This window comes from Drosophila virilis, chromosome 2, assembly GCF_030788295.1.
Source record: "Drosophila virilis strain 15010-1051.87 chromosome 2, Dvir_AGI_RSII-ME, whole genome shotgun sequence".
NCBI lineage: Eukaryota > Metazoa > Arthropoda > Insecta > Diptera > Drosophilidae > Drosophila > Drosophila virilis.
In genome coordinates, this window is record NC_091544.1 from 2,301,736 (window position 1) to 2,321,071 (window position 19,336).

Here is a 19,336-nt window from a genome sequence, read left to right on the forward strand (position 1 = left end):
TGCCGGCAGCTCAGCTCGCATGTCGCTCGGCATCAGTTTCAAGTGTCTTCCTGCTGCTGTATACCATATATATACTATATATGCACCGCATACCAATACATGTACAATATTTTATTTGGCCAGCGACTGTTCACTTTGGCATTCTTTGCTGGTCTGTGTGTTGGGTTTCATTTTGATGCGTTCGGGGATTTGTATGCGCTGCCTAGCTTTGAGGTAATGCGATGCCAATCTATTAAGTAAACTGAGCTCACACAACGTACCTTATCCAAATACATACATATGTATATATATACGAGGCGGAAACCAGTTCAAGCCGGGAAGCCCCAATTTTTATTGCCTCCATGAAGCGAAGCTAAAGTTAATCAAATGCATAGACGAACCCAAGTCACACTATTTAAACATTTAACAGACTCACTTAATTAAATCTATTTTAATTAAATTTTTTTAATACTTAAATATTGTGATTGCTTTTTATTTTAAACTAAATTTGCATTTTATATGGGCCAAAAAGCACGAACCGAGCCTAAAGGCGAGGCACTGCTTCGAATCGTGAACCAAACCCGCAAAGTGCATATATATATATATATATATATATATACATAATATATTTACAAATTTAATTAAATCTAAATAAACTATATGTTATTTGGGCAGATTTGGAAATGCGCCACAAGGGGCGCAGATTCGAACGTATTTTTCTAAAAGTCATGTGCCAACAATTACAGCACATGCAAAATTATTCGACATGCACATGCGTCTGTATTTAAAAGTGTGCCCTATACATGTATAATATGTGGATGTATGTGTGTGTCTGTGTGTGTTTGTGTGCTTCTAAGCGCAGCCATGCATAAATGAGCAATTTCGCTCGCGGCGCAGTTTCGTCAACATTTGGTGAAGCTGCACAAAAATAAAAAAATAAAATAAAAAAAAAAGAAGGGAAAATATTTATTGATTTGCAACTTTGGCGCTGCTGTCGACAGCGTCTGGCTGACAGGCGCAGGTTTATAAATTAGCAACAGTCTGCGACTGCACGCCGTCCTCATCTTGCTCCCCTCCTCCCCCCCCCACACTCCCCCTTTCGGGCCCTCAGCCAGTTTGTTAGCCAGCTTTGGCTGCGGCTTTGCCATTTCGGCATGTTTGCTTATTGAAATTCCGTGTTGCATATCCGCAGGCGCGCATGATTTGTTGAATGTTAAACACATTTCAACTACACCACGTCCCATTTACGTACACGAAATACTTATGGCCTTGTAATGCATATTCAATTACGCCAACGTCAACACCAACTCTCAAAAAAAAATAAAAAATAACACCAAATAATCAAACGACTTTTTCAATTAAGCCCTCTGTTCACGGCAAAAGGCAATAACTAGCTAACACATTTGTTAAAACCAACTAAAGGAAATGCGCCTTGGGGCGCCGCTTTTGTACACAGTTTTCCACATCTTTGTAATCAGTTTCTTGATTCCATTTAAAACAACTCAATTTCCTTTTATATTTATGCGTCGATGATAGTTCATTTCCCATATTCAGCGCAGCAAAACTTTCCTTTGCGCAGTGTCAAAAACACATATTTGGCAATAATTATTATAATAAATACAAAATAAATATTCTTGTGGTAAGAGCCTCCAAGTAGACTTGGTTCGGGTTGGGATTCAAACTGGGTTAAGCAGAACTCAAATAACAGCTGAACCAAACCCCGTAGCGAACCATATTTTTACAGAAATGCTTCGATTGAAAATGAAAAAATTTAGAGATAGACTCAGATACTCAGAATAATTTGAAGCCCAGCCTTTCTTCTAACTTCTCCATGGAAATAAAAACCGAAACTTAAGACAGAAAGTCTTTTCCAACGGAAAGCCAAAACCCTGACCATTTGTTATAGGATTTGCAAATCTAATGAGTATGGCAAGTTTTCTATACAAAATTGAATCGAGCTGTTAAGCCTGGAAACAAAATAAAAATCTCTTTTAACCCCGTGAAAAAATGTGCATTTATTTTATTTGTTGTTTCATATTCATACAAAATACATGTACATAGATGGCATAGTAAAATTTACAAGTGCTTGCATTTGATCTCTAATGCTTTTCATATCGGCTTTGGCTTTTACAGATGGACGCATGGGTCTATCCATATTGCCGCTGGCCGCACTGCTCACCGGAACGCTCTTCACCGTGGGCATCGCCGTGTTGTTTGTGGTTGTCATTGCGGTGCGTCGACGCCGCTGCCAGGGCGCCCGGAATTTGTGCGATGACAAGGACAAGCACTTGGGTGAGTATTGCCGAAGTTGTGGGCACTTAACGCAGGCCAAAAACTAATATGACCAACAACAATTCAAATGGCAGGCATGGATGTGACGGTGACAGCGCCCCTGGAAACGGGCGCCGGGCATCAGCGACTGGTCGTCGCCTACACGCTCAAGCAGGGCATTGAGAAGCAGCCGGACATACTGAGTGCACAGAAAAGCGCAACTGGCAGCGACACATCCTCACCGCTGGGAAATCGACAGAGTGGTTCATTTATGGGCGGTAGCAATGGGCCAGCGACTAGCGGTGCATCGGCGAGTCATAAAACAGCCGATTATGTAAGTTGAATGCGCTACACTCAGCAAAATTCTTTAACTACATTTTAGAAAATTGTCAAGAATTATTAATACACGATTAACACAAAACGAATTCAAAAAAACTTTTGTTAAAATTATTCGAAAACCCCCAGTAAATTCATTTTTTGTAAATATTATTTTTTTTATTAATTTTAAAATTTTTCATAACAGAAATGTTTTCTTGCTTAAAAAGAAAGATTCGTAGTTAAATAAAACATTTTGTTTATTTTTTTAAGAATATATTCCTTTAAAAAAAAAAAAAAAAAGGTTTGGTTTGGTAATTTTTTATATTGAAGGAAAAACCCAAATCAAATCAAAAAACAATGTTGTAAATTCTAGAAACTCGGCTAGATATAAAAAAAAGTCTCTTAAGGAGATTTTTATTTTTGAAGTTTATTTTAAGAAACGTTGCTTGTAGGAGCTAACATTTGGCCATTTGGCATCATTGCAGGAGGTGAATGCGCCGCACCTGAACAGCCCGCCGTCACAGTCGAGCACTCTGAAACTGGAAAGTGAGAATGCGGCGAAAAGTTACCAGACGCCAGCGGCGACAGCCTCGCTGCTGTACGATGCCATGCCCACGCTCAGTCGGTACGAGCAGCTGGGCTTGAACATGGGCAGCTATGCCGGCGGCGCCGGCGCCGGCGCCGGTGGTGGTGGTGGTGGTGGTGGTGGTGGTATTGGCAGCAACAGTACGCTGAGCTCGGCCGGAAGCGTGGCGAACTCGACGAGCAATGCGCTTGGCAATGGCGGGCACTATGCACAGCATATGCATCATACGCTGCCCCATGGTCTGGCCTCGGGCAGCCTGCCACGCGGACGTGATCCGCTAACTTTGGCCGATTATCTGACCACCAGCAGCCTGATTGACTATAATCTGAGCAAGTCGGCGGCGGCCACAGCAGCACCGCTGCCCACGCACATGACGCTGCCGAAGGGCCTGGGCCATGTCGGCGGCATGGCCGGCACAAGTCTGTCGCCCTCGCAGCTGACAACCATTACACAGAAATCGAATGCCGGACGCAATCACATCATCACGGACACGCTGCCCGGCCCGGAGAGCTGCGTCTAAAGCTTGCGTGCGGACGAGCTATCAAATTCCTGGCAACAAACAAAAGACTGGCGCACATCAGAAGCAGATTAAAAAAAAAAACGGAAACAGAAATCGAATACAGAGGCAGCAGCAAATGCAGTAGTTGAAAGTGAAATACGTATAGTATATATATAGAGCATATAGAACTAGGTCTAAACTTACCAAAAAACCAAAAAAAAAAAAAAAGGGAAAAAAACTAACTATTCGTAACTAGCAGAGTTCGACGACGAAATGTCTCTAAGCATTAAATTCTAATTGTTAGACTTAAAAAGTAGCTTTTAAATTTAGTCAATGTATGTGTTCGTGTGCATGTGTGTCTCTGGTTGTTTGTACATGTTAGTGTAAATGTATTTCTAGCCGTAAGCATACATAACACTCTAATATATAACTATATATATTCATATATAGTGTGCTATATAGTGCTTGGCCTTCAGCATCAAGTTTGCCCATTTGCGACTTCATTCACAGACTTCCCTTAATATCTGTCATTGAAAAGCTATCAAGCATATCAAACACTGTAATATCTATGCATATCTTTTGTAACACATTAATCAGATATTAGCTTATACTCATTTTTTCATACCTGGAAACATTTATGTACAAATTCTAAAAGATCACAAGAATGGAATCTGTGCACATTTTATGATACACATCTTTTGAGAGATCATCTGTGTACATCTTCTTAAAAGTTATCAGGCTCGTTGACAAATCCTAAAAAGTATTACCCCGAATACAACATCATAAAAGATCTTAGCGTATTGGCTTGCGATTCCTAAAATCAAAGATATATTTGTGTGCTGATATTCCAGGATTATCATCTATTAAAAACTTCTATAACCGAAAGAAGTTGTCGTCACGGCGAGTTCCTATTAATTCGAGTAACCCAAACTATATACAAATACGCATGCTTGATGCTGAAAGCGAGGCCAGAACTATAAAAAAAAACCGTCTTGTTAAATTGCTGTGTACTTCCAAGCAAAACCCAAAGTGTTGTTAAAACTGTTTTTATTTTTATTGTTGTTCATTTTTTTTTTCTTTACACTATATGAGAACATATCCCGATAAAAAAAAAGCACATATCCTTTGCTGTCTAACCGAGCCTATACCGCAACTATTTGAACTGCTGCCCAAGATCAAAGCCTAAAGCAAGCGATTCGCATTCGGGAGCAGTCCATGGGGAAAAAGTTATATTGGACACGTCTTGCGCCATTGCCTGCCCAGAGAGAGAGTGTGTGTGAGGAGGTGGAGGAGGAGGAGGAGGGAGCCATTGTGGCCATTATTTAACTTTTAAACACGCGCCAGAAACAGCAGCCCGGCAGATTTGAATTTAATGGGCATTGGCCAGGGCCATGAGCCGGTCGGCCAGCCAACAAGTGAGCAATAAAGAAAAGTTTAGAAAAATATGCGATAACCGCCCTGTGGATAACCATAATAAGCTCACGAACGATTGAATGGCTATGGAGCACAATAAAAACTGGCCAACAACTCGAACTGGGCACGGATTTGTGCGCACGATAGCGCAAAATGATGACAATAAATGGAAAAGTTTTTAATAAGCCAATAAAATGATTTATGTAGCTAACATTGAGCCAAACTCAGCAGATTTATAAACTCATAGGACTAAAATGTTGTCCACATGTTGATTTGCCAACTGGTTCTCCACAATTTGATAAGCACGACTTTCAATTCGAAATATTATACAAACTCTGGCCTATTTTTTATCACAAGCTTAAACATACAACGAATTATTTAGTCGAAATTTATTGGCTCTGGCAGTTTGGTGGTCGGGGGCAGCTCAAAAAAGTTACTGGAAAATTGCATTTTAAATAAATAAACAAACAAAAAAAAATGGAACGAAAAACAAATGAAACTTTCGATAACATATTTAATAAATTTTGATGCCTTTCGAAAAGGCATGGCAATTGTTATCAAGGCATATATTCGCATATCAGAAATGCATCTAATACGTTTAAACTATTAAGCATGTTCTTAAATGAATAAGTGTTCAAAAGTTGATCATATCATTTCGTTTTCTAGGATCTACAATTTGCATTTCGTACGAAAAACCCAAAAGAAAAAAAAAACAAAAAACAATATCGATTGATTACTTAAGTATCTTAAGAATAGCGAAATCATAAATATATATATAGTGTGTGTAAAAACAAAACAAAACAAAGTTGTAAAACCCGGAAAAATGTCATAGATCATATGGAATGCTATAGGTAAAAAATAAATATATAACTGTCAAAAAATCAGAAACTTCCTCCAACGTGTATAAGCGAATGTCCCCCGCTGTAGATATTCAATACGAGTAGTTGAAACTTTCAGAAACGAAATCATGTAGTGCTACATACAATATAACCAAAGAGATAAAAAAAAAAGTGAATAACGAAAAGGAAAAATGTATCAACTGGGCCTCAAAGAGGGCAAAGCATTGTACATAAATACATAAGGAAAACCAACGTAAGCACGACGATTGTAACTATCTATGTAAAAATGCTTAAAATATTTGTGATAAAGTAATAGTGTTAATGATAAGTAATAAAACATGACATATTATGAAAAATAAATCAACTGTTTTATGGGTTTTCAATTCTTTACACTGTAAATGGGCCAATAATACAAAAATTGGTAGTGAAACGAACAATTATAATAATAATAATGAATATAATGATATTCATAACAATAATCTGTAATAATAATAATAAAAATAATAATGATAATAATAAGAATAATAACATCAATAATAATAATAACAATAATAATAATAATAATAATAAAAATAACAAAAACAATAATAATAATAATAATAAAAACAATAATAATAATAATAATAATAATATTAATATAATCAGAACAATAATAATAATAATAATCCACCTCTAATATTGAAGAGCTCAGAATTTTAAGTGACCAGGAACATTCTTCTATAATAATAATATATAGATATAATAATATTTTCTAATATAATAATCTCTTTTTCTAAGTCAGCAGCTCACATTGCCAATTAGTTTTCCAGTTATGAATCATTGAGGCATTTGAATCTGTAATCTGATGCAGTCGCATACCTGGCGGCAATTAACAGCGACAGCTGTGTTATTTAATTCCAGCTAGACCTATATAATCTAATATTACAATATGAGATTTTCTTTGTTTACCTTTTTCTAAGTTCTTAATTTGAGCTCTGTCTAAGACTTTATATATGTGCCCATTTCTTGCACCGATATTTGTGGTCGCGTTATTCATGCGCATGAATCACAAAGAACAAGGTATGCAAGAACTTATAGACTCTCAAGCTAACTTTGCCTCAATTTGAAAAACGAAATAGAACTGAGAACAGTGAACCCAATTTATTTGAATTTTTTCAGTATCAATACAATCTCTATATGTGCGTATGCAAAATATAATGATAGGGTATTTGAAAGACGAGACAATAAACCCATTTTTCAGCGCGCACTTGTCCACTTTGAGTAATCGTACTTTACGAAATGAGGAAATGTAGGCAGATTAAGATGAAACAGAGGCGTAGCTATAGATTATAGGGGGGCTCAATGGCAACTAACTGGCACTAACTAAGATGGAATGCCGGAAGGTATTAAATCGTTACGAATTTCTATAGCTTAATAATTTAATATATTCTATATTATCCAGTGAATCCCCAGTTTCTACGCCTCTGGGCGCTTTTAAAATCACAGTTATAGATTAGACATGCAGTCAGCCTACAAAGTTTGACTTCTGTTCACTCAATTCTCAGTGTCAAGGCGTCGTTAGAGGGTTCTGCATCTCAGTTCCACGCTTAAAATTGCTAAATAATGAAGGAACTCATTTGTCTTTTGCTGCTTGGTTTCGGGCTGCTAGGCTGCATTGCCAAGGCAAGTGAACTTTGGCATCTTTGACCTCGTATTATCAACAACATTTTGCAGCGTAATCATGATCCCGACGCGCCCAAGCTGCCCATAACACTCTACTACGAAGCGCTTTGTCCATACTGCATGGAGTTTGTGACAACTCAGCTAAATCCTTCGATGACGCGCATGGATAGGCTGCCCTACACGGACCTAACGCTGGTGCCCTATGGAAATGCGAAGGTAGGTGGTTTTATGAGAGATTTTAGAGCAAACCCGTATAATGGCCCGCTTCAGGTGAACGAGGCGGGCGAACTTACCTGTCAGCATGGCGAGGATGAGTGCGAGCTGAATGCCTGGCATGGCTGCATCCTGGAGCACAACAATAAGACCATATCATTAAAGCTAATTGCCTGCATGATGCGCGGCCGCAAAAACAATCTGGATAGGTGCGCCAAGCGCTATAACATCGATGTGAGTGCTGTCAAGGAATGCAAGAAGGCGCGCAGCGTCGATGAAATATTGAAGAAATATGGTGAGGCGACGGCCCAAGTGGCTTTCCACGGTGTGCCAGCCATTGCCGTGGATAATGTAAGTACAGGCAGCTTAAGCCAAAGAGTTATTCGAATAACCTTTGTGATTCCTCAGGCTTATGATGAAACGGATCAAGAAAGTCTATCAGATAATTTTGACCAGACCTTCTGCGCCAAATACAAAGCCAAGTTTAACAAGAGTCTAGAGAACTGTGAGCCATCTGCAAGGAGTAACACGATTAGAACAAAACATTAATAATGGATGGTACATGTATATTGAAAGTGTCACAGACTTCTCGTAAGTACTAAGTACAAATTATAGGGTTTTAGCTAAGGAAATCAGTTGCCAAATAACAATTTTAACACAATTACAAAGAAACTTTCAAAAGATCACAATTAAATTCGTTATCTAACTAAATTGAAATACATATCAAAGTGAGAGTTACAGATGCAATAGATGGATGGCTTTATAAATATATGATTTAATCATTTAGTTTTTGTTTTCGAGCATTGCAATAATTTTGTCCAACTTTGCAGCCTGTTGCGCCTCGTATGCATCCAATCTCTTGGCAATTGTACGCTCCAGCTGCTCGAACTTGGCGTCGATATGTTCCTTTAGAGTGCTCACGCCCACATCAGCGCCAGCTTGCATCGGAGCTGGCATCGGAGTCTCCGAGTGACTCACATAGCTCTTCATCATGCTCATAAACTTTTGCAGTTTCTGATCACTGTCCTCGGCTTGATTTGGAGTACCGCAGCCGGTGCCGCCTTTATGCAGCAGCTCCTGTATTTTTTGGATATCGAATGGCTTCTGCAGCTGTGTGGTAATGCCATTCGGATTTGGAGCTATGTGCAGCATAGCGCCATAAATGCAAATCTCCTTGGCCGAGGTGAGCAGCTTTAAATTGATATCCGCGATACCAGAACGATCGATTTCCACATCGTATCGGTATGGGCGTATGGGTACATCGCCCTCATCTTCCTCAACTGCACTGCCATAGATAGTCTCCAGATACTCCTGGGTGGGGCCAACAAAAAGTTCCACTTTGGGTGCGCTGCACACAAGCGTTATGGCGGCAATTTTAAAATTGGGCGATATTTGAAATTGCAGCTCACAGGGTATTGTGGGGCAGTCGGTATACGAGAACAGAACAGCACGCTCCTCGCCGATAACGTCGTCCAAGTCGGGCCTGTTAGTGCGAAAGTGCATATATATATATACATGTATGTGAACGTGTTTGGGTGTGTTTGCAATTGCAAATGTAAAATCCTTTGTCTTACTTCTCAAAGACATCTTCCTCAGAGAAGCGTGTCGGCACCAGCTGGGACAGTTCTTTGCCAGCCGTCTGTGTCCAGCTACATCTCGCAATTACCTTTTCAGTCATAATGCTCAAGCTTATTAAATAATAATATTAAAAAAAAGAACTGTTGCTGCAGCTAAAAGCAACAATGCTTTGTTTATTGTCTTCTTCTTTCACACTAAATCGACAAGGCTGCCCATTTGTTGCGTTAGCAGGCCCACGTGACAGAGTTGCATTTTGCGTGAAGATTTGGCGCCAAACGTAACAACAGTGCGCGTAACATAACAGTCTTACGTAACAAAAACGCGAACTGCCCACACAGCGTTGCAATACGCGAATTGACAACTACGACCTTGATTGGCCCCCTTGTAGGTCATATTTAAGTGAATTTAAAGGAAAGCGACAGTGCTGTAAGCGCCATCGCCGCTATTATAACATAATTTTCCGCAAACTAGTCCAATTATCAAATATGGGTGGCAAATACAAGATTGTTATGGTGCGCCATGGCGAGTCTGAGTGGAATCAGAAAAATCAATTCTGTGGCTGGTTTGATGCCAATCTCAGCGAAAAGGGTAAATCCAAATGCACATAATCAAATACTTAAAAACCAATCAATACTTTTGCGTGCGCAGGCAAGGAGGAGGCTCTAGCTGCTGGCAAGGCCGTTAAGAACGCTGGGCTAGAATTCGATGTGGCGCACACTTCGGTTCTGACGCGCGCCCAGGTCACGCTGGCCAGCATACTGCAGGCGAGCGGCCACAAGGAGATTCCCATTTATAAGACCTGGCGCCTGAATGAGCGTCACTATGGCGGTTTGACTGGCCTGAATAAGGCCGAGACCGCTGCCAAGTACGGCGAGGCTCAGGTGCAAATCTGGCGACGCAGCTTCGACACTCCACCGCCACCCATGGAGCCGGGACATCCCTACTATGACACCATTGTCAAGGATCCTCGCTATGCTGAGGGACCCAAGCCCGAGGAGTTCCCCATGTTCGAGTCGCTAAAGCTGACCATTGAACGCACACTGCCCTACTGGAACGATGTCATCATTCCACAGATGAAGGAGGGCAAACGCATCCTGATTGCGGCCCACGGCAACAGTCTGCGCGGCATTGTCAAGCATTTAGATAGTGAGCAACAGCATGAAATATTATTATTCCATAAGAATTGAATCTACTCTCAACCCATTACAGATCTGTCCGAGGATGCCATCATGGCGCTGAACTTGCCCACCGGCATACCGTTTGTATACGAGCTGGATGAGAACTTCAAGCCCGTTGTATCCATGCAGTTCTTGGGTGACGAGGAGACCGTCAAGAAGGCCATCGAAGCCGTTGCTGCCCAAGGCAAGGCCAAGTAAATGAAGCTCTAATTTTGTCGAAATACAAAAGCACAATTGCTAGAGATTGTTAAGTCCAGATAGATGCTGGAAATATCCTCCCGTTTATTGTTGTGGTTCTCGTAGCATTAATTGGTTCTCATACCCACTCCCCACTACAGTTAATAAATAATTTATTATAACACAAAATAATTATAAGCTCAGGTTTGGAGTGGAACATTCATTTTATTGCCCCGTGGGCTGTATTATATGCATTGTTTAGTGACTTCATCACTTGCGCTTCTTCTTGCCATCTTTGGCCAATTCGAGGCCCAATATACACTTGGGTGGCACCTTGTAGGTTTCCGTGAGTAGCGTGTATATGAAACGAATTTGATTGCCCTGCACCTGGAGCTGCTCGTGCTTCTGATGCGGCAACTTCACAATGCTTGTGCTGGCGGCGGCGCCCTGTTTGCACAGTTTTATCAGCTCGGCCATAATGATGCCATAGGCTTCGATGTTGCTGACCAGCGTCACCTTTTTGTTGCCGGACCGTGTGGCCAGGGACATTTGAATTTGCGGCTTGCCGCTGGTATCCTTGCCGCTGCACATTTGGTAGGAATGCTCCATCTTGCTGGTTATTATGGAAGTGATTTCGCTCAAGGTACCCTCACGATTGCCGCACAGCTCCAGCAGCACTGCATCCGGACGCACCAGCTTTGTCTGCGGATCAGCCAGCCCATGTTTGCTCACATACTCGCGCACAATCTTCTTGACCTGGCCAACGGGTATACCCTCGCCGCGTTTGTAGTTCATTTTAGTGAAGAATGCAGCGGTTACATCCGAAACAATGTACATCTCCTTTAGCTCCGAATGGAATAGGGGCGTCTCTGCTGCGGCACCGCTGCTGTCACCGGTCTTGACATCCGTTATAAAGTTCACCAGCTCTGGATGCTCCAAGTCCACGGAAATAATCTTGTCAACGCCCTTGGTCTCCTCACGTACAACTATAAAGCCCTGGTCGACCATCTCGGCCAGAAAGTTGGACAGTTTCTTGTAGCGCGTCTTTTTTAAATCAATTTGTTCAGACGCTTCGGGCACCACGTACAGCCGATAGAAATTGCTCGTGAGAAGCGGCAGCGGCAGCTTCTTGCCATTGTTTTTAAGCGCAGCTAGAAATGCATTTTTCAAAACTGTTTCCGGCGTGGGTTCATCTGGTGACACCGCTGCAGCATCTGCGGCGGGCTCACTAATCTCCTCCAGCGACAAGGCAGCAGCGCCCGATGTCAGTTCGTCTGTTTCCGCAGCTTGTGGCACCGGTTCACTCACAGTTGTCGGCTCGGTTGGCGTTGGTTTTGTGGTTTTGCGGTGCTGATCTGATGATCCCAAGGCAGGAAAGTCCTCACCCGACAAAGGCTTTGTCTTGTTCAGCGGTATTTGCTGCAGCAGACTGGGCTCATGTGCCCACAGCTTATCCCCGAACATGTGCAGCATTTTAACAGCCACACCATGACCGCCGCACATGTACAGCTCGTCGCTGGAGCGCGCCAGCTGCCCCACGCCAATGGCCGAACTGTTGTTGGTCAAATTGACAGCCACTGCACAGATCAAGAGCATGTTTGGAATCGTCTATAATATTAAATTGTGTCACACACTTACTTAGCTGACCCTTCTTGAAATGACCGTACATGTTCAGACCGACGCCCAGCGGCACCACGCCCGGCAGCATCAAGTCCGCGCCATTGGATAGCTTGGGCAGCACACCCTCGTGTGTGGTTAGATATGGCAGTATGTCGGGCGTTGACCATAGTGTGTAGAGCGTTGGCACCAGCTGACCGCCATCCAGTTCAAAGAACATCGGCTGCTTGTCCACACAGTAGACCATGCTTTGCTGCCCGCCATGTGTCAGGATTTTCAGCTGCGTCACATTCGCCTTTGCCGGCATCAGATGCTCGGCCGGCACATGCGGAAATGCCAACTCGAGTCGGGCGCGCAGCTTCTTGGCTTCGGAGCCCTTGAGCGCTGCGCTACTCTTTAATCGGTAGGGTTTTAGAAACATGTGCGGGCTGCGTGTAATTTGCGTACGTAAACGAAATAATCAAAATAAATATAAACTAACAGACGTTCACAATAGACACACGCCGTTGCACAGTGACAAAACAGCTGATTGGTCGCTGGTTAATGCCCCTTTGCCAATTTTATTTAACTATGCATATTTGTAAAGATTTTGTAAATAAAAGTCCTAAGCTTTTCAAATACGTTTCATATATACTCTTTATTATATGTTATTTAGATAAGAAATTAATCAAATTATTATTTATATTTTTAATAGTTAACAATAGACTTGCCGCCCAGTGGAAAATCAACTGATGGTTTGTGGTGTTCCCAGCTGCCACTTTAAAAAAAAGTAGCTGAATCCAATATTCAATACCAAGCAAACTTAGCTACAAAGTGGCGCAATTGGCAACACTGTTACATGCCGGTTTGCCAATTCTTCGCAAATTTACACAAATAAATATATAAACTTGTTGCTCGAGCAGAAAGCATTAATTGGTGCACATTAAAGAGTAAGCCAATAAAAAACAGTTCACAATAGACATGCACCGTTGCTTGATAACAAATTAACGGATGATTTGCAAGCCTGTTTTCCAGTTCAATGAAAACTTAACATAAAGTGACAGCTCCTTTTGACGAACATGTTATATTGACAAAAGTTCACTTAAACTACAAAACCTAGAACGAACAAAACTACATAATTATATAAAAATTAATTGCATACTGAAATAGCAGATCATAAAAAGTAGTTTAATACCCATTATTTTTACTAGCGTCAATGAATGCTCGCACATCTCGGTCCGCTATAGGCAGCTTTCACTATATGTATGTATGTATGTACATACAACGAATATCACTGCATAAGCTGATAAAACATCTGTCTATTCCTGGCCCGCCTTGAATGTATGCACATGCATATGTATGTATGTATATTTTATATGCACAACTCCGAAATGCCCCCGCTGCAGTTTCCAGGTAAAACAGTCTCAAAAATTCAAGATCAAAACGACGCCATTTTATTAAACATTTCATTTTATGTTAACATAACATAACATAAATACTTTGCCTGCGAGCAGTATTTTAAGGCTAATTTAATGGTATATATATATATGTATATGTTCTTTACTTCAACTTTGCCCGAGTTTGTACCATCGTTTCAATTATTGTCCCCCGAGAAACGCGCCCCGTGTTTTAATAAAACATCTCTAATCCGAGTCAGAGTCCGAATCAGCTTCGCAAGTACGCGAATTCTTCGCTGTGGGCGGATCGTAAATGTGCAGCTGCTTGCGCCAGATCTTTACCAGTCCATCAAAGGCTCGACGGCTGTACTTGCCATATTTGTTGGGGGTTCTGGGATGCTCGCGAGTACGTTCATTTTTGGGCACATTCTCAATATATCTTTCATAGGCAGCCGTGTTTTTGCCATAGTCTATCTGCTTCTGGCGGCGCGATAGTATTTCTGGATCTGACTCGGTGTACGAGGAGGATGATGAAGTGGACGAGGTATAACTATTGTGTCGCACACGCTTTTCCTCCTTGTGACCTTTGAAGAGTTGCGCTTTGGGACGTGGATTGACATCATTCTGAGCTGATGATGTGCTGCTATTTGGACTGTTGGAGCGACTATTTTCAGTGCTTTGTGTGGGCGGCGTTTGGGAATGACGCCGCTTAAAGGGTGTCTTTAGTTTCTCCTCCTTCACCAGACGCTCAAACTTTTCCTCATTGCTGCCATCTAGAAATTCAAAGGCCATTTCACGCTTTGCTTGTGCAGCTGCACTGCCGGCGCTGCTGTTGAACGACGACGAAGCCTGGAATTGACAACTAGTTAGCTGGGCTGTGCGTATGGTTTGAAGATCATTAATTACCTCGTCGCTGTGTCCCAGCTCGGCGCGAACCTCTTGGGCCCAACTGTTCAGCGGTTTTGCGTCCATTGAAATGGACGAGCCGGAGGAATTAAGGCTGCCTGCGCCTTTAATCGGTGTTGCATCCACAGACATGAGTTGATCCTCACACATCATGTTGTTGCAATGATTATTGTTTATTTATATAAAGTAATCGAGGGCGTTAACTACGTGCGTTCAGCAAACAAAACTATGTGTTGTGTTCGCTTGCGCCAGTTGTTCGCGCGTTTTTGTTGCTGCGATGCCAAGTTGCGGGGAATTATGTATGTCGATAGTTATCGATAACAATTGCTTCAGAGTTGCCACTTCGTGATAACTATTCTTATGAACAACACTGCCTAACGCACGCTTTCCAACACTCATGTACACAGCCAGCATTGTGCAGCACTACAACGATTGGTGATTTAGCGTTTTTTCGGCATAAAAGAAAAGTCTGTGTAATATTAAAAACTGCAATCGTTGGTTAGTACTGCAAAAAATTACTTGTCTCTATTATAATCAGACAGTTTTTGGATTCAAATTAATCATATGTTACGTACACTTTCGTAGAACATATTTATTATTGGGGGAAAAATCAACGCAAGCAAAAAATGAGCCTCACATCCGCCGCGGGGATAATATCCCTACTCGATGAACCGATGCCAGATCTCAAGGTTTTCGCCTTAAAGAAGCTGGACAACATTGTGGATGAGTTCTGGCCGGAGATATCCGAGTCAATTGAGAAAATTGAAATGCTGCACGAGGACCGAGCATTTCCAGAGAACAAACTTGCTGGCATGGTTGCGTCCAAGGTATTCTATCATCTGGGCTCCTTTGAGGATGCACTCACATATGCGCTGGGCGCTGGCGATCTGTTCGATGTGAATGCGCGCAACGAGTACACTGAGACAATCATTGCCAAATGCATTGATTTCTATATCGCGCAACGCGTTGATTTCATTGAGAATCCCAAGGAGGCGAAGCCTGTGGATGAGCGTCTGGAGGCCATTGTGAATCGCATGATTCAACGCTGCCTGGACGACAATCAGTACCGTCAGGCACTTGGCATTGCACTGGAAACGCGTCGCATGGACATCTTTGAGGTGTCCATCATGAAGTCGGACGATGTCCGTGGCATGCTGGCCTATGCCTACAATGTCACCATGTCGCTGCTCCAGAATCGCGGCTTTCGCAATCAGGTGCTACGCTGCCTGGTTGGACTCTATCGAGAACTGGGTGTGCCCGACTATGTGAACATGTGCCAGTGTCTGATCTTTCTGGAGGATCCCCTGGCCGTTGCCGAAATGCTGGACAAATTGACCGGCTCCTCCGTCGAGGCCAACAATCTGATGGCCTATCAAATCGCATTCGATTTGTACGAGTCTGCGACACAAGAGTTCCTGGGCAACGTGCTCCAGGCACTCAAGGATACTGCGCCCATACCCACAGCCTTACCCAGCACATTCAAGCCCCAGGGCACCACAGCGAACGGTAGCGATGCCGCTGCCAAATCTGATGATGAGAAGGCCAAATTACTTAGCGATGAGAGCATGGAAACTATCGAGGATAAAGATGGTGAGCGAAACTTTTTTCATCTCTTATATATATTATATATATATTGACCAAGCTCAGCTATTCCCAGCTTAGCTGTTTTTAACTTTTAGGTTAAATCTCTTTACGAGACTCTGTTATAAATGATTTCATGATTTTTCCGCTTCTTTTTACTTTACAGGCGATGTAAAGATTGAGCGCACCATCGATTCGCTAAACGACATGGAAAAGCTGCATCAGAAGAATATTGAGAAGCTAATTTCCATACTCTCCGGCGAAGTGTCCATAGATCTGCAGCTGCAGTTTCTCATACGCAGCAATCACGCCGATTTGCAGATACTGCGCGGCACCAAGGAGGCGGTGCGTGTGTCCATTTGCCACACGGCGACTGTCATCGCCAATGCGTTCATGCATAGCGGCACCACCTCGGATCAGTTCCTGCGCGACAATCTGGATTGGTTGGCACGTGCCACAAATTGGGCAAAGCTAACAGCTACCGCGTCGTTGGGTGTGATACATCGCGGACACGAGAAGGATTCGCTGGCGCTCATGCAAAGCTATTTGCCCAAGGAAGCGGGTCCCAGCTCTGGCTACTCAGAGGGTGGCGCACTGTACGCCCTGGGTCTGATACATGCCAATCATGGCGCCAATATAATTGACTACCTGCTGCAACAGCTGAAAGACTCGCAAAACGAGAATGTGCGCCATGGTGGCTGCCTGGGCCTGGGCCTAGCCGGCATGGGAACCCATCGCCAGGATCTGTACGAACAGCTGAAGTTTAATTTGTACCAGGACGATGCCGTTACTGGCGAGGCAGCTGGCATTGCCATGGGCATGGTTATGCTGGGCTCCAAGAATGCACAGGCCATCGAGGATATGGTATCGTATGCGCAGGAGACGCAGCACGAAAAGATTCTGCGTGGCCTGGCTGTTGGCATCTCGTTGACCATGTTTGCGCGCCTGGAAGAGGCCGATCCGCTTGTCACCAGCCTCTCCACCGACAAAGATCCCGTCTTGCGTCGCTCCGGCATGTACACCCTGGCAATGGCCTACAATGGCACCGGCAGCAACAAGGCCATACGCAAGCTGCTCCATGTGGCCGTTTCCGATGTAAATGACGATGTGCGTCGCGCTGCTGTCACGGCAATCGGTTTCATTCTGTTCCGCACGCCGGAGCAGTGCCCATCGGTGGTTAGTCTGCTGGCCGAATCATATAATCCGCATGTGCGTTATGGTGCCGCCATGGCGCTGGGCATTGCCTGCGCCGGCACTGGTCTGCGTGAGGCAATTGCCTTGCTGGAGCCCATGGTCAAGTTTGATCCTGTGAACTTTGTGCGTCAGGGTGCCCTCATTGCATCCGCCATGATACTCATTCAGCACACAGACTTGAGCTGCCCCAAGAGCACCTTCTTCCGCCAGCTGTACGCCGAAGTCATCAGCAACAAACACGAGGATGTCATGGCCAAATATGGTGCCATTTTGGCACAAGGTGGGTGACAAACACTTGATTCCATGCAAGTGTCTTATTTGATATTTCTTCTTGATCCGCTGCTTGCAGGTATCATCGATGCTGGCGGTCGCAATGCCACACTCTCGCTGCAATCACGCACTGGACACACCAACCTGCAGGCTGTCGTCGGCATGTTGGCCTTCACGCAGTACTGGTACTGGTTCCCGTTGGCGCACACGCTCTCGCTGGCATTTACACCCACCTGTGTAATTGGTCTGAATTCGGATTTGAAGATGCCCAAGATGGAGTATAGATCGGCGGCGAAGCCATCGCTATATGCCTACCCGGCGCCGCTGGAGGAGAAGAAGAGCGAAGAACGCGAGAAGGTGGCCACGGCTGTTCTCTCGATTGCAGCACGGCAGAAGCGTCGCGAGAATGCCGACAAGAAGGAGGACGAGAAAATGGATGTCGATGAGGACAGCAAGGAGAGCGCCGCTGCAGGCAGCAAAAAGGATGAGGAGAAGTCCGAAACAGCTGTTAAGGCTGACGACAAGCCAGCGGAGGAGTCCAAGCCCAAAAAGAAGGATGACAAGGAAAAGAAAAAGGAAGACGACAAGGATAAGGAGGCCAGCACCAGCGTGGCTGGAGAAAAGGAAAAAGAGAAGGACAAGAAGGAAAAGAAGGAGCCCGAACCCGCTTTCGAAATGCTGCAGAATCCGGCACGTGCCCTGCGCCAACAGCTCAAAGTGCTCAGCGTTGCCGATGGCCAGTTCTATGAGCCCATGAAAGATGTGACAATTGGCGGCATCATTGTATTCCAGCACACGGGCAAAACCGAAGATCAGGAACTGGTCGAACCGGTCGCTGCATTTGGTCCAATGAACGATGATGAGAAGGAACCCGAGCCACCAGAGCCATTCGAATATATTGAGGATTAAATGGGCATGTTGTTTGTCATTATCTAAGTAAACATGTTTTTGGTTTTTCAATATTGCATTCAAATGTATTTTTCACCAAATTTACTAAACAACAACAAAAAAATACACAGAACTAACGCTAATCCATAATTACCCATAATAAATATTCATCGCTTATGATGTAAAAAAAATTTGGATTTGCAGGAACTCCAATCTCAATGACTCAATTGTCAACAACAAATTTCTAATTTGATGAAATGATAACATCTTATCAAAATACTTTCGAGCATCGCTGTTGCCGGCTTGTTTTTTTTTTGTTTTTTTTTTTTTTTTTTGCCGTGTTTGTGTATTAAAGCAAACACGCCTATATTTTATTTTTATTTTTGTCAATTTCACAATGCTTGGAAATCGCTCGCGCTCAAATTTTTAAATTGCCGTTGACAAACAAATTCGCTGTCTCGCTCTGGCTACTGCTCTAAAACCGTTGGATGCGGTCTCTCACACACACACACACTCCAACGGTGTGGTAAGGCCTCAGAGAGCGATAAAACTCGATTAAAACAAGTCATAAAATTCACCATTTGCATCAAGCCGATACAATCTTACACCCTATGATTCGATTTTAAATATTATTGCTTGTTCACTACACAAATATACAAATTACTATTATATTTGGGTAAGTTTTCTGTCAACTATTAATTTATTCTTAACTAATTTTTTCATATTTTTGTATTAAATCCTCCAAAATAGACAATGTACGATTTATAGAAATTTGTATATAATTATATTCA

At 43.1% G+C, this 19,336-nt stretch overlaps 7 protein-coding genes across 7 annotated transcripts in view; 4 read left to right on the plus strand and 3 right to left on the minus strand.

Moving 5' to 3' along the window:
* side-III (sidestep III) overlaps positions 1-5,530 on the plus strand; it is a 107,940-nt gene extending 102,410 nt beyond the window's left edge. The window contains 3 exon segments of the mRNA XM_032439087.2: positions 2,113-2,271; positions 2,346-2,584; positions 3,054-5,530. Coding sequence (XP_032294978.1) covers positions 2,113-2,271; positions 2,346-2,584; positions 3,054-3,674 — 1,019 coding nt within the window. The 3' untranslated portion in view covers positions 3,675-5,530.
* A 1,891-nt stretch (positions 5,531-7,421) lies between these two features.
* Positions 7,422-8,566, plus strand: GILT2 (Gamma-interferon-inducible lysosomal thiol reductase 2). Its single transcript, XM_015169462.3, has 4 exons — positions 7,422-7,567; positions 7,619-7,783; positions 7,838-8,131; positions 8,189-8,566. Exons 1-4 carry the CDS (start codon positions 7,508-7,510, stop codon positions 8,327-8,329), a joined length of 660 nt encoding a protein of 219 aa, XP_015024948.1. The 5' UTR covers positions 7,422-7,507; the 3' UTR covers positions 8,330-8,566.
* On the minus strand, positions 8,330-9,558 carry LOC6635182 (uncharacterized). Its single transcript, XM_002058550.4, has 2 exons — positions 9,355-9,558; positions 8,330-9,263 (listed from the first exon to the last, which is right to left on the minus strand). The coding sequence occupies exons 1-2, from the start codon at positions 9,456-9,458 to the stop codon at positions 8,564-8,566; spliced, it is 804 nt and encodes a 267-aa protein (XP_002058586.1). The 5' UTR covers positions 9,459-9,558; the 3' UTR covers positions 8,330-8,563.
* A 153-nt stretch (positions 9,559-9,711) lies between these two features.
* On the plus strand, positions 9,712-10,905 carry Pglym78 (phosphoglyceromutase 78). Its single transcript, XM_002058551.4, has 3 exons — positions 9,712-9,946; positions 10,007-10,504; positions 10,568-10,905. The coding sequence occupies exons 1-3, from the start codon at positions 9,844-9,846 to the stop codon at positions 10,732-10,734; spliced, it is 768 nt and encodes a 255-aa protein (XP_002058587.1). The 5' UTR covers positions 9,712-9,843; the 3' UTR covers positions 10,735-10,905.
* Positions 10,870-12,867, minus strand: eIF2D (eukaryotic translation initiation factor 2D). The gene is made up of 2 exons (XM_002058552.3): positions 12,352-12,867; positions 10,870-12,290 (listed from the first exon to the last, which is right to left on the minus strand). The coding sequence occupies exons 1-2, from the start codon at positions 12,749-12,751 to the stop codon at positions 10,984-10,986; spliced, it is 1,707 nt and encodes a 568-aa protein (XP_002058588.1). The 5' UTR covers positions 12,752-12,867; the 3' UTR covers positions 10,870-10,983.
* An 873-nt stretch (positions 12,868-13,740) lies between these two features.
* Positions 13,741-14,889, minus strand: Slbp (Stem-loop binding protein). Its single transcript, XM_002058553.4, has 2 exons — positions 14,613-14,889; positions 13,741-14,555 (listed from the first exon to the last, which is right to left on the minus strand). Exons 1-2 carry the CDS (start codon positions 14,763-14,765, stop codon positions 13,953-13,955), a joined length of 756 nt encoding a protein of 251 aa, XP_002058589.1. The 5' UTR covers positions 14,766-14,889; the 3' UTR covers positions 13,741-13,952.
* An 83-nt stretch (positions 14,890-14,972) lies between these two features.
* Positions 14,973-18,736, plus strand: Rpn2 (Regulatory particle non-ATPase 2). Its single transcript, XM_002058554.4, has 4 exons — positions 14,973-15,110; positions 15,198-16,202; positions 16,360-17,667; positions 17,737-18,736. The coding sequence occupies exons 2-4, from the start codon at positions 15,239-15,241 to the stop codon at positions 18,564-18,566; spliced, it is 3,102 nt and encodes a 1,033-aa protein (XP_002058590.3). The 5' UTR covers positions 14,973-15,110; positions 15,198-15,238; the 3' UTR covers positions 18,567-18,736.
* The last annotated feature ends 600 nt before the right edge of the window (positions 18,737-19,336 follow it).